The 15,714-nt window shown below is 37.8% G+C and overlaps 1 protein-coding gene across 1 annotated transcript; it reads right to left on the reverse strand.

The window, feature by feature from the left end:
* Positions 1-4,093: 4,093 nt before the first annotated feature.
* On the reverse strand, positions 4,094-13,782 carry LOC103031705 (uncharacterized). Its single transcript, XM_022669535.2, has 5 exons — positions 13,554-13,782; positions 9,753-10,233; positions 8,782-8,829; positions 7,087-7,317; positions 4,094-5,339 (listed from the first exon to the last, which is right to left on the reverse strand). The coding sequence occupies exons 2-5, from the start codon at positions 10,201-10,203 to the stop codon at positions 4,816-4,818; spliced, it is 1,254 nt and encodes a 417-aa protein (XP_022525256.2). The 5' UTR covers positions 10,204-10,233; positions 13,554-13,782; the 3' UTR covers positions 4,094-4,815.
* Between the last annotated feature and the right edge of the window lie 1,932 nt (positions 13,783-15,714).

Genomic DNA, 15,714 nt, shown 5'->3' on the forward strand with positions numbered 1-15,714 from the left:
GACCACACAACTTCAGAAAATCAGATTAAATGTCACTCCAGCTTTTCAGTTTTTTGTTTGTTTCATATTTTTCTTTTTGTGAAGATGACTTATCTGTCTTACACACTCATTCATTATGTCTCGCTCTCACACACAGACACAATACTCCCCCTTTAGCTTTGTGTTTATAGGAGAAAATCACTTCCACACTACTTTTCAATTGCTTCATCATAGCTTGTTTACTTTAAAGGGTACACTGGACACAGTACAAAGTTCACTCATCCCAACACACACACACACGTATGGTGAATACGATGAGGGATTAATGCCCATTTTAATAGTATGACATTTTCAATAGTTCAGCAGTTGAGTTAACACAACCTCTGGGTGGTCCAGTAAAATAATAGACTAATCTTCACAAAACATGCGAACAAAAGACTAGGAAAAAACAAGATATTCACTTTCCATAGAGATGAATCACTTTCACTGTCTACTGACCATAGTGTTAGTTACTCACTGTGGGTCTATACAGTATATATACAGTCACTATGATTCTATACAGTCCACATATACAGGATATATTCAGTCACTAAAGGTCTATTTTGGTCTATACAGTATGCACACAGTCACTAGGGAGGGTTATACAGTATATATACACTGTATATTGGTCTATACAGTATGTATTAATTCACTAGAGTGGTAATACAGTATGGGTTTATACAAGATATATACAGTCTCTATGGCTCTAAACAGTATGTATATATTTACTATGGAATGTATACAAGACATATACAGTCTATAGTTCTATGCACTATGTATACAGTCACTATGGGTGTATACAAAATACAAAGTCACTCTAGGTCTATTCACTATGTTTGCAGTCACTTTGGGGTTTAAAAGCAAGATATATATTGTCTCTATATATATTTGGGTTTATACTATATATTAACAGTCCCTCTGGGTCTATACTATATACAGTCTATTTGGGTCTGTTCAATATGTATACAGTCTCTATGGGTTTATACAAGATATATACAGTCTATATGGGTCTGTTCAATATGTATACAGTCACTGGGTGTTTATACAGTATATATATTGCCTTTATGGGTCTGTTTAATATGTATACAGTCACTATGAGTTTATACAGTATATACACAGTCTATATGGGTCTGTTCAATATGTATACATTCACTATGGGTTTATACAGTATATATACTGTCTATATGGGTCTGTTCAATATGTATACAGTCACTGGGTGTTCATACACTATAGATACTGTCTATATGGGTCTGTTCAATATGTATACAGTCACTATGGGTTTATACAGTATATATACAGTCTATATTGGTCTACACAGTATGTATAAAGTCACTATGGGTTTATACAAGACATATACAGTCTATATGGGTCTGTTCAATATGTATACAGTCACAATGGGTTTATACAAGATATATACAGTCCATATGGGTCTACACAGTAAGTATAAAGTCACTATGGGTTTATACAAGATATATACAGTCTATATAGGTCTGTTCAATATGTATACAGTCACTATGGGTTTATATGAGATATATACAGTCTATATGGGTCTATTCAGTATGTATACAGTCTCTATAAGTTTACACAGTATATATACAGTCTATATGGGTGTATTTAGGATGTGTACAGTCTCTATGGGTTTATACAGTATATATACAGGCTGTATGTTTTTTTTCAATATATATATATATATATATATACAGTCACTGCTAGGTTATACGAGATATATACAATTTCTATGGGTCTATACAGTAAAGTCTTAGTGGGTCTGTGCACTATAGTTACAGTCAGCATTAAGCCATGAAGTAGCGGAGCTTTGTTCTCTGGAATGATGGTGATCCATCGTGTGTACTTTTGCAAAGTGTTTGAGAGTTCACTGAAAGCAATCAAATCCTCACAGCAATGCATTTCACTATCTAGTAGAAACCCTTCCCTGGACAGTAGAGTTACTCCAACAAAAGCAGGATCAAAACTTTGTAAATGATTATAGCGGATGTAAATGGTCCCTCAAGCATTCTCCAACCCCATCAAGGCTTCCAGCATTTGTCAGCTTTGGTCTGAACATGTATTTTGAATGCAGCAGCCCAGCTGGCCCTGGTTCTCCACAGAACACAAGATGTTCCAGGACGTTCCTCCCTACTGTGCCGAGTTCTTTGGACGTTGTATATTGGATGGTGATGCTAATCAGTCCCTGCCTAGTGGTCATTGTCCATCGCATTAGCGTTTCTTGAGTGAAGCATTCCTTTGATTCCACGAGAGCTGGAGCTGTAATAACCTAACATAGGGCAGTGTGGGGTGAAGCCCCCTATAAAACCACAGGTCTCTCATTCATCGGCCGAGCACAAAATTCAAGATCCCCCTACAAAAGCAGTTGGAACCCTACCTCCCGCTCATTCTTCCAAAAGATGCATTTGTTTCAGACCTGCCTGATGCTCTGCTGGCCCTCTCAGAGACAGTCTGAATGGATGGGGTTTTGGGTTTTCTGGTGGCCAGCTGAAATAAAACACTGATGTGGAGGGAAAGTGACCTGTTGCTCTTCAGAGTAATGAAGATAAGCATTAACATACAAATAATAAACATCTTCCCTCTGTTGCTGGAGGTTCATTTGAGGACGTTTGTGTGATTTAATGCACTGATGCACCAGAAATGGTCATAATTTTGCTTTGGCATGACACTTTGACTTGTTTTCCAACCTCCTTTTTATCTTCTAGAACATTATTTCTCAACCCTGGCCTTGATTTCCTTAGTTCTGCACTTTTAAAGTGATTTCCCTGCTCCAAGCATACTTGATTCAACCAATCAGCTCATTAGCAGCCCAGTACTGAGCTGCACTGTGAACACCCAAATTGTTTGAACTCAGTTATATATAAAATTTGATATTTTTCAAACATTTGTGGCTAATATACATTATAAGTTAAATAACTGACTTAATTCCATTGACCACTTCTTTATTTATCTATTATCTATTTGCCTTATGGGTGTATTCTCCAGTTTTTGAAACTCATTATCTGTGTGTAGTCATTCCCCCAGACTACTTATGCCAGGATCACACTACACAATTTTAGCCCAGTTTTTCTGTCAAAACTCTGCTCTGAGGCAAATTGGGTATCTCTCGGTGCTCGTTTAGTCGCTTAGTGTACTTGGCATGCTGGATATCTGACCCAGTCAGTGACTGGGAGTCAGGAGCAGCGGCTACATACTGCCAATGGGATCACAGAAAGAGAGAATCACGGATCCAAAATGCTTCCCCTGCATTACCAGAGATGTTTATGGAGAGACTGACCACTTTCAATCCCCTCTGTTATATCATAAAATAACTGTTAAAAAACGAAAAAATGATAATGACTTGATTTTTAATTTCTTTAATGTAAGAAATTGTAGATAATTGTATTTTACTAAAAAAGCAAAGAAAGCATGCCTGTATATTTAAATTTATCTACAGTTTTTCACATACATTACTGCTAATGTAAGCTAATTGGCTGACGAATTGATTCTGGAGCTACAGGTAGAGCATGTTCAAAAGGCTGCGGTAATCATTCTCCTGTGTTTAGTTCTGGTGTGTTTTCGTGACAAAACGTGTTTCTAGAGAACAGCCAGGTGAGTCTGCGATTTCCCACAGTGTAAAATTGTATAATTAGTGAGCCTGTGTTGTCGTGTAGTGTGACAAAGTCTCAACAACTAAAGGACTTACGATTACAGAACAACCAGTCGTGTAGTGTGAACAGCACAATGACAACTCAAAAAGTTGTGTAGTGTGAACCTGGCATTAGGTTAAATTGTAGATCATATATTATGATTGACTGCTTGGCCTCTATGTTGTAGGCTGTAAGAGCAAGCATCATTTTATGAGCTTCTATAATAACTTTGTGTTGGCTGTATGCTCTAGTCTGTTCATGCTACAGCATTTTCTTTCTTCTTATAATCTTTTATGACTATTTCAAATCTACTGTATCTTTTACTTAAATTACATCAAAAGCAAAATTTAAAAAATTAAATATCTTATTACCCGACAATAAAATTCAAAGTAGAATTTGTAAACTAGTGCAAAGCTATTGATGTAACAAAAAACCTCAGTTAAATTAACTTTTAATTGAGGCATAATAACTGAAGGGTTTCAATAAAACAATACTTAAAACATTTGATGCAACGAATTACCTCAATTTTTTAAAGTACATTCAACAGGTTTACAGAGTGTAGAGTGGAGGTGTTAAAGCAGAAGCTGAAGTAAGTTTAAGACAAAAATCATGTTGAAGGTGATCATCTTGGTTCTTAACAATGACAGATGCCACCCCAACATGGTCAATCAAACATCTTAACTTAAATTTTTCTCATTTTACACTTTATGAAAATATTTGAACTTGGCAGTTGTTCTTTACATTGTGGAAAAAAATCACGATGAATGGACCAATAGGAATGCTCCAAAATAACTTAGAATTAAATATTTTCCATTGACTTTTATTGAAAGTTAAGATGTTTTTCCTATTTTCTGTAAAATTGCAATTTTGGACATATGAAGCTACTGATAAAACAAAATATGTCACAACAAATAAAACTCCATGAAAAATGAAGCTCTTTTTTAAAGCAGCTAACACTCTCTTTGATCAAGCGGTTTTAAATAAATACTAATTCTGAGTTTCTCAACATTCTGAAGAATTACCAGAAACTGCTGAAAAAGTGTGATTCTCCCTTAGAATTACAGAATTGTCCCAATTTTCCCATTAAGAATAACATTGTTGATTCACAGTTCCACATTTAGCTATTTTATAAGCTATTTAATAAGGATAACCTCAGCGCTGTCTATGGTTCTTGCCCAGAAGGGTGCGCTCTCTCCAGGCCACAGCTGGGCTCAGGTAGGGAGGCCAGGGTGGAGCTGGAGCTAAAACTCGACATCAGTCCTGAGTCACTTTCGGATGCCGCCATCTCCTCAAACTTCTGAATCACGGTCCTCACGGAGCTGAAGGTGACCTCCTGCCTCCATCGACCCCGCCCCGCCCCTCCTGGACCTCTATAGGCCGAGCCACAGCTCGAGAAGACGTGGCTTGGAGGTGGCAGGCCTGGGCGGAGCTTAAGCTTGCCGTGGCCCAGCTGAATGGCAGGGGAAAGGGGCGGGGTAAAGCGGGCGGGTATGGCGGCGAGAAGTTCTTGAGTTAAAGGGTTGTGGAAGGTGAGGGACGACCCGCCCACGTTTAAGAACACACCCACCGTCTTCAGCTGTGGGGGGACGGAGGGGAGGAGCTCGTGGCATCCATCAAAAACAGTGTGGAACGCAGGGCCACACCTCTCGAACCACCATGCCAGGTCACCAGCCAATGAGGTTACACCTGTGTGAAAGAAATGGACGTGGTTAAGATGAGAAAGGCTGTTAGTTGGCTCACAGTTTGGACAAAAACTGCCATTCAACACGCTTGGAGGAGAACACTAAACTACCAGTTCTACGGTTTATATAATATCACTTCTGATGGCTGGCAATTCATTTTGATCACTACAAGTAGATGTAGTGCTGGGACCAATAAGTCAAGCACTATTTATGTTATTTATCTGTCAAAAGGACATCCTGGGCTTTCCAGTGAGACCTCAGATGTGGGGGTTTGGCAACAAAGCACAGGGACTTTAATTTCAAGCTGCTGGCCATCACAGCTTTAACATGTAATGGAAATAAAAGGGTGACAAACATTTTTCAAATATTATGTTTTTTTTTTGTTTTGTGTATAACTGAATAATAAATACTTTTTAAGCTCAATTTAGAAGATTTTGGAAAAACACATTTAAAACGAGGCATTAATAACTTTAAAAGTTCACAAGAAGCTTATGAAAAAAAAGGCCCTGTTTACATCCCATAGCGCTTCTTTGTAGCTCTGGGTGCCACCATCACTGTACTGATAATGACAGACGTATATACATAGACTCTGCTTAGCCTGCCTCCTGGAATAGCATTCGGCGTCAAGTGAATTTATTTACACTGAGGAAGGTGTTTAATACAAAATACAAAATACATGTATACATAAATACACACATTATTGAGTAAAAGTAAGCTTTTACTCAATATATATCGCTTTTTACGGTGGTAAAAGCCCTGATACGGACGTTGTACAGTCAATTTCCTTTAAGTGTAGTTTGGAGCAGATGTACCACAGTATGAAACACAACCACTGGATGGCAGCAAACATCCGTCTGAACTGAGCACTCTCTATGTGGGATAATCCTTTTTAAGCAATATTTTAAAGCATTCAGAAGGCCCCTTGAGCTGTCACTGTTCTACACAGTACCAGTGACTTCAACTAAGAACCTTTGAAGAACCTTTATTTTTAAGAAATTGACACATTAGTGTCAATGCTATGCTGAAAACACTTTACCAATATAATAATATCTGGACAACATTTCAGTGTGTTAGATAAATTTAATTAATGATCTTATAGTTTTGCATACCTTTTCCATACCAGTTTAAAAACTCCAGCAGCACTGTTGTGTCTGATTGCTCCTCATTTCCTGGGACAGTCCTGATGAGTGCCAGTTTCATCATAACATTTTTGATGGTCTTTGCGGTGACTGCACTTGAAGATACTTTCAAAGTACTTGTAATCTCTGACCTTCAAATAAATTCTTAAAGTATTTTTTTTCTTTACTTATTTGAGTAGATCTTGCTGGATTGCTGGACTCTAACTCTTCACAACTTTACAACTGATGCTCTCAAACACATTGAGAGGCAAGAAATAAGTAATTAACTCTTGATGAGTTCAGCACAGCTGTTAACTGAAAGCCTGAATTCCAGGTGACTCTACCTCATAAAGCTGACTGAGAAAATCCAGCCATAAAATAATGAAAAAAATACACTGAATTTATGGTTTCTCCAAACTTAAATATTACAGTGGCAAATCCATGGAAGATTAAAATATTATGTAACATAGGTCCCTTACTGCCCCCCTGTGGTTGTGTTTTGTACTGCAGCTTTCACTGTACTCTTCTGTTGCTCTTCTGTTACTTTATCTCGGGTCATCTCCAAAATCTTCACCATCCACCCATATTAACCATATAATATTCACACTAGCTCTGTTAAATATGTGTTCTTACCGATCCTGTAGAGGGCGCTGTTACACACATCAACCTCCCAGTAGTACTGGCCTCTGTGAACGGCCACGTTTCCACACACCTGAGGAAGAGGGGCACAGGGGTCCTGACACCTGCACTGATCACCAGAGTCACCCCATGGACTGGAGTTACCTGTGAAGGTGGCGGTGAGGGCGGAGTTTGAGAGGTGAAGGGGCGGAGCAGCGGAGGAGGAGTCCAGGGCAAAGATTAGACCTGAAGAGAATTCAGAGAATAAACAGTAAAGATGAAAGAGTAAAGAAATTATAGAAGAGTATAGAAAACCAAACGAGCTCTCCTATAGGTCAGGACTTCACAAGATTTTAGGCAAATCACAAGGATTTAAAGAGTCAATATCTAAAGAGAAGAAGAAACATCATTCCAGGTCTTCTGGAAGTTCTAGTAATGTTTAATATACATACTATGTGAATACCAGTATTCCAGAATCTGTGGTTTATCTAATGTTCTACTAGAATAGACAGATAGATAGATAGATAGATAGATAGATAGATAGATAGATAGATAGATAGATAGATAGATAGATAGATAGATAGATAGATAGATAGATATGAACAGGTGTACTTTCATTTAGGAATGTGAACAGGTGTACTTTCATTTTAGAAGGTATGGTCAAAAGTAAAAATCTACTTTTTAAAAAGTTGCTTTGTTCATTCAAAGTGCTTTACAAAATAGAAAATACAAAGAGAATTCAAATAAAAACATCTAAGAAATAAAATAAGAATAAAGCATAAATAAAACATGATTTAAACAATATAGGAAGGGAGGAAAATTAAGAAACTTAATTAGAATAAAAGTAGATTTGTAGTAAAGTCAGGTACTGATTAGGGGTGTGAAAAAATATCAATCTTGTGACTTATCTGATTTGTATTGTATTGTATCGACACATGGCATCAAATTTTGATATTTTATTGAAACAGAAGTGCCCTAGACTCCCTAATTTTAATCCTCTTCAGTGACACAGAATCTGTGACGTATCATAAAGAATTGTCTTGTGATCAGAGTCAAAAAAAAAAAAAACTGTAAATATCAGAAACACAAGTGGCATCAGGGTTGGGTTGAGTGGAAACACTATCACCAAACCTATTAATGCTGACATATCTGGCATGTTATGAGCCAGTTTTTTTAAACTCTGATGTTCTCTGATGTTTTGAGTTTTAGTTTTATACTTTAAGCAGTTTTAAAACCAGTACTTTTACTCTTTTACTTAAAGGAGTTCTCTACCTCTACCAGATAGAACAGATAGATAGATAGATAGACAGGCAGACGGACAGACAGATAGATAGATTTTTGCTTCTGATACATCGAGTATTGCAGAATCACAGTATCGTAATATAATCGGTATCATGGGCAGTGTATTGTAATATTGTGATTAAACCATATGAGATGTCCTGTAATTCCCACCCCCAGTACTGATAATGGGTGATAAAGCTCTAAATGAAAACTGCCACTCAACTAGGCAAAAGTCTCACAAGCTCTGAAAAAGAGGTCAACATTTGTTTCCTAAAATCCCACATTCTTTTATACTTTATCATTGTCCAGTCGGATAGCAGATTTCCATTTTTTACTTTGACCCAGACAGGAAGGATTCAAGGATTCAATGAATTATCCTATGTTGACGTTTATGGCCTCTATCATTCTCAAACATGTCTTTTTATTTACCTGATACAGAGCTTTCCATCTCCTCCTCAGAAAGATCCACACTGCCATCTACAGGAAAGAAATGGAAATCTGTATGAAATCCAATCACCATCACCTTTTTTATTTTCAGTGATGTCATGAATGCAAAGACTGGAATGAACAGCAAGAGGTTTTCCTGGACTGTTTCTACCAGATTGCAACAATCCCTTGGCCAATCTGGTATCTAGACTTAACACCAATCAATCATTTATGGGAGCAGTTGGTACTCATATAGCTTCACATATGCCAACATATGAGTATAGAGCAGGATCTACAGGCCCAGCTGCAACATCTGTGGTTAGGCCTGTCACAATAACTACATTATCAACTTATCGTTCAATAAATGCACATACCATTGATATTGTCCTTTGTGTTTGCACTCACAAAAAATGCACTTCCATATATTGTGATTGTGGGCGTGGCTGCACCTTTATTAGGAAAAAGGCCCTCTATCAACACCCAAAACAAACTTAAAGAAACATAGTAGCGGCCCAGTGCGGCTATAGTTGCTTAACTTTAGCGTCTTAGGTTAATTTCGCCTCAGCTTTCCATTTATCATCAGCGAATCTCACAAGTGAAGGCTGAGGCAGGGTCTTTATGCAGGTTCAACGCAAGCCAGCTGGGGCAGACAGGGGCTGCAAGACATGGTGTGGGACAGACCCACTGTTCCTCTGCCTACTAAAACCTACTTTGGTTTAAGTTAAAACTTTTTAGGTTCCAATTAGGTGCGTAAACAGGAATAGAAAGTTTATTTGACCTTACAATAATAAGTTGTTATTCTATTAGTGTCAAATTAGTGGTCTAAAAATGCCAATTATATCCTTTATCGCAATAATTTCTGCGACAAAATATCGTTCACAAAAAAAATATTATCGTGACAGCCCTATCTTTGGGTAAATATGCTAAAGCATGCAATACAGAACCAGAATGGAACCCATTCCAATTCTGCTTACCTGATATTCCCGGCACCTTCATCGTAACTCTACCATCGCTTTCACTTCCCTCTCGTCCTCTCGTACCCTGACACGTCAGTGCACCACACTCAGGGTCAACAGTCACTGTAGGGTCAATAGGCAGGCACTGAGTCGCAGACGACCAATCGAAGCATGGCAACTCAACGCCATGACAACAACGTGGACACAGAACAACACAGATCGGTCTGTAGGAGGCATAGGACATGCCTCTTGCCACAGGCCTACGTGATTTGTCTAACCGCGCCCCTTCTGTTAGGCACCGCCCACATAGTGTGTGAGAGCAGGGCAGAAGGAGTGGCATGTCAAAGCCACGCCCACACAAGGGACACAAGGACGAATTGATGCCATCTTCTTCTTCTCGCACTTCTGTTTCCTCTTCTGATTGGTGTGCTTCTTTTGCTGATATGGGGCGGAGACGTCTTCCTCTCATTGGTTAATTCCTGCTCATACACAGACGCTCCTGCACACAAATAAATTCTTTATGCTTTTATGTTTTACACTCTTTAGAAACACTCAACTGAAAAAAAAAACAATCTGGAAATGTCCTAATAATGTACTAATAAAAAATCCAATGTTAAAGCAGCAGTCCCTAAGATATTGCTTCTATCTTTTTTTGTTAATTTAAAGGAGGAGTATTCTAAGCAGAGTTAGAATAAAACAGAATATAGTAATTTATGGTCTCAGAGTACTGGCATGCCCATCTCTGCAACATTTTATATATTGTGTTTCACATTTGTGTTTGAATAAACTGCTTTCTATCATGAACAATGATAGTCACCCACTTCACACCACCATCATGAAGCAGAGGAGTGTGTTCAGTGGCAGACTGCTGTCACAGAGCTGCACGACAGACAGACTCAGAAAATCCTTTATTCCAAGAGCCATCGGGGACGGGATGCTGCTGCTGACTGAGTTTAATCCAGTCGCACCACATGGACATTATTCAACCACTTAATTATTTACATTAACACTTCCCCAACCTCGCTTACATTTAAGTATACCTTACTCATGATTGGGTATTCACATATTCACATTCTCTTTTTAGACCTATATTTGTTACAGATGCATATTTATATTATATTTCTATGTCACATCAGTCACTTTCATAATCAATGTCATTGCACATTGCACTTTGCTCGGTTAATTATTTAATTATATAATGACCATTAGCAACATCTACTGCACTGCTTCGTTAACAGATATATCTTTACCTTGAATAGTAAGTATTTTATAGCCTGATATATTTTCTATTGTCCTTTGTTTTAATTTATGTTTGAATATGTTTCTTATTGTATTGTTTTTTTTGTTGTTTTTTTCCTTCGGGTTAAATAAAGTATCTATCTATCTATCTATCTATCTATCTATCTATCTATCTATCTATCTATCTATCTATCTATCTATCTATCTATCTATCTATCTATCTATCTATCTATCTGCATTTACATGTTCTGTGCAATTACACGTTCTCACCAGAGAGGTCTCCAAATCCCCAAATCCCAAAAAGCTACAGGCAGCTGCTTTACCTTTTTTTGCTTTATCTTTAATTATCAGTAACTGACATGACCCTCATGAACAGATCAGTCCTACATGATGGTTTTGTGGAAATTATGCCCAGTTCCTCTTATAGTGCAATGATGCTTGTGTATTTCCCTGCATCTTTATAAGGTCCTTCCAAATCATTTTTATCATGTCATGGTCTAGACCAGGGGTCTCAAACTCATTTTTGCCGAGGGCCACATTGGCATATTGGCTGTCCTCTGAGGGCCAGATGTAACTTATAAATATAAGAAAATGTAACCAGATGTAATACAAAATGAATGTAATTACTCCTTAATGTTAAATAACTCTCAATATACTATTTATTCAATCAAATATTACAGTTGCATGGAAAAATGGTTGCTTGTTGCTCTATTAACATAAATCCTTTTAATTTATAAGTTATATTAACTTTGATCAAAACGTTTGATACTGAAATAAGGCTTAATAAATATAAAATCAAAAATTGTGAGCTGTGACAGATTTAGCATTTCCTCAGATTTAGCAGTTCCTCATCCAACCACTAGTCGGAGCTGCAGCTGCAGCACCACAAGCCCGCAGTCTTTGCTTAGTCAGAGCTACAGCCCAGCCACGGGCTACAGGGCTCAGCTGAGCCAGTCTGGAGCGTTTTTAAAAATTTGTAAGTTCTTCTGTGTATGAAATAAAATAACCCCACTAACCGGATAATACAGCTCTCTACAGTTCATCTTTCAGCCCAAGCAGCTAACAGCAGCAGTTTAGAGCAGCGTCACGGAGGCACTGCTCGGATTACATTATAAACGCGCTGCTAACCTCAGGATGTTTATAACTACGGAGTTTAGTGGACACACCACGGCCGCCAGGTTAGACTGTTGAAGGCTACTGAAGACTACTAAAGCAGGCAACGCAGCGTAAGCAAAAAAAAAAAAAAAAACACACACACACCAAAATACAAGTTAAGATAAAATATGAAAACGAACATAATAAAGCATAAATAATTAAATTGAATTGCGGGCCAGATGTATGTTTATTTTGTTAACCCGTGAGGGGCCGTATGAAACCGCGGCCCGCGGGCCGCTACTTTGAGACCCCTGGTCTAGACTTTGAATCGACCATTCTAAAATCTTGTATTTATCCTGATTTTACCATTGCTTTCTAGATGGGCCCTATCTTACACCCTGCGCAAGGTGCGTTGCAATGCTCATTGCTATCTATTTTCACACCTTCTGTCTGTGTTGTTTAAATAGCAGCGTGCTTCTGAATATGTCTACGCTGATGGGCTTGCTAGTCTGGGAATGAGGTGTGTTCAGGTACATTTCTGCCAGATTGCTATCTTGACAACAGAAAACATGGGTGCACCACTGACTGAATACAACCTAGACAGACATCAACTGTCAGACGTTCATTGCCATCTTGGCAGTGAATTGTCAACACAGGCATTTGTTATGCACACATGAATACACAGCTTTTACATCAACAATACAAAGAGAATACTAAATAAAATATCTTTATTCTATATCAACACCAAATATAGGTCATTGTTAAATTACTTAAATGAGCTGCTTGTGCACCTTCCCACTGTGAACGAGCAGCTCAATTTTCTTTGCTAGAAGCGTTGGACTAGTCCAGGTTGCTGCACCATTTAAATAGCAATCTGCCAATGTCAGAGTGCACCTGGTTCTTAAATGCAATGGCGAGCGACACACTGTTTGGTTTATTTTACGTCAAACCTAAAACACAGCCATGATTTGTTTTTTAAATAATGAAAAAAGCTTACTTGTCCCATTGTTACGATAGCAAAGACACTCCCTAAATCAAGCTGCACGGTGCACAGATGATGGCTTGCCTAAAGATCACTAAAATGGGGCCCTATGTGTCAGATAATGGTCATTGTCTTGTTGCATGGCCCACCAGTGGTTAAGCTTCAGTTTTAGTACTCTACATCTTAGTGTTTGTTGTGTTGGCATGAGTGGATCCTGTGGGGTGTTGAAGTGTTAAAGAACATGTTGAAAGGAGGATAATAATAAAGTATACAGATATAGGATCAGATACAGGACTGTACATTTAGAACTACAAAGTGTCCTATATGAATAGTAGAGCTAAAGAAAAATAAAAAATGAGTGTGGAATTATGCTAGTTTTGCTTGATCGGTGTATCATCCAGCAAAAACCTTGTGTCATGTCTCTATCCCAAGAACACATATTCAAAACAAAGACCACTTGTAGCCCCTGGATTATACAGAATCCCACAGCAGGCAGAACTCACACAGGGAGGCCTTCGCTCAGATCCGCTCGTCCACAGCGTCCTCCTGTCCACCGCTGTCCTGCTGTCCATTCAGTAGATCCATCAGTGTGAAGAGAGAAGAGACGGATGGAACAGAGGTAGAACCGAATCGGAGGAGAAAAGGAGTGACAGAAAAGACAACGTCAGAGGAAGCTCTTACGAGCCACTCAAAGCTTGAGGTTGCCATGACAACCGAAGACCTCTTGTAAAGGGGCTGGATACTAGGGTGGGGAGGGGGAGGGCACGCAAAAGCAAGAGAAAGAGAAAGAAACAGTGCATGAGAGAGAGAGAAAGAACAGAAGGTTATATTTTATATTTTAAGGTAATTACAACCAAATCAGAAAAAAAATCGACAATGTAGAATATATGAAATATTTATACAGAGGTGGAAAAAGTACTGAAAAATTGTAATTAAGTAAAAGTACCTTTACTTTGCTAAAATTTTACTCAAGTAAAAGTAAAAGTACCCATCTAAATATCTACTTGAGTAAAAGTAAAAAAGTACTCCATTTAAAATGTACTTTGAGTAAAAGTTACATAGTTACTTTTATTTATTTTATGTAAAGAAAGTACAAATCATGAATTAAATCTTTTCAATGAATTATTATTCTACATAATAATTTGTACCTTTCAGGCAGTATTTGTTCAAACCACCCCATAAAACATTTTCAAGAACAAGTGGCATAGGTTTCTATGATACATTTTTTTTCTTTACTGTAATAAACATTGCTAGGAAAAGTTCAGCTGCGCTGCCATGGAGAACAAAACTCAATTTTTTTTCTAATTCAGACAATTAGTTTTTTTCCCCAGCATTTCATTTGTTACTTAGTAATAAGGAGTTTTCCAATGTAGTGAAGTAAAAATAAAAACTACTTAAAAAATGACAAATTACTAATAAAATCTAGTCAATTACAGTAATGTAAGTAAATGTAATTCATTACTTTCCATAATCTTTTACACTCAACTATTTACACTCAGCACTTATACACACATGCAAAAATTAGACACATACAGTACAGGTGCATCTCAAATAGTAATTTAGTTCAAAATGTGACATTCATATATTATATAAATGTATTAAAAACAGAGTGATCTATTTCTATTATCTAAGCTTTTATTTCTTTGATTGTTGATGATTAGTCTTACAGCCAATGAAAACCCAAAAATCATTATCTCAGAAAATTAGAATATTATATATAAGACCAATTGGTACTTTTGGCAGGGTGGGCAGTGTGCCAAATCCTGCTGGAAAATGAAATCTACATCTCCATAGAAGTTGTCAGCAGAGGGAAGCATGAAGTGCTGTGAGATTTTCTGGGAAAACTGAAACTGCACTGACTTTATACTTGATAATAAAACGGAGTGGATCAACACCAGCAGATGACATGTCTCTCCAAACCATCACTGATTGGTGGAAACTTCACACTAGACCTCAAGCAGTTTGGACTGTGTGTCTCTCCACTCTTCCTCCAGACTCTGCTCCGTTGATTTATGAATGAAATGCAAAATTTACAGATAATCAGTGATGGTTTGGAGAGACATGTTATCTGCTGGCGTTGGTCCACTGTGTTATATCAGGTTTATTTTAACAGCGCGGGCACAAGGCATGAAAATAGACAGTTGATGGGATGTAAGATAGCAATGAGCATCGTGACACGCCTTGCACAGGGTGTATGAAAGAGCCCTTTGTTACATTCATCAATGATTTTATTACTGCACTTCACCTACAATTACAGCGTATGTTTACAGAGTAACTGTGTGTGAGTGTGTGAGCTTGTTTTGTGAGGTGTGCATGTTAAAGTATGGAAAAAAAGTTAAAAGATGAAAAAGGCAAAAACGTCAGCGTCGCAATGTGAGTGAAAGGACCCCGTGTTCTGTCTGTTAAGAAACATTAAGAAACATTGTATTATGTCTGAAGAACCTGTTTATGTTCTGGATGTGAGAATTCTCAGGGACAGTATCTGCTCATCTCTGCATGAAGAGACACTGAATTATACAGATGAGATTAAAATCAGTTCTAGAACATGCAGGTTACAGTAATTGCTGCATATTTTTTTACTGAGATGGTTCACTGCATAGATGAATAAAACAACACTTAAAATAAATAGACTCGGGATCGAAGATTTGAGACTTGACTTGGACT

This window comes from Astyanax mexicanus, chromosome 18 (assembly GCF_023375975.1).
Source record: "Astyanax mexicanus isolate ESR-SI-001 chromosome 18, AstMex3_surface, whole genome shotgun sequence".
In the NCBI taxonomy this organism is placed as follows: domain Eukaryota; kingdom Metazoa; phylum Chordata; class Actinopteri; order Characiformes; family Acestrorhamphidae; genus Astyanax; species Astyanax mexicanus.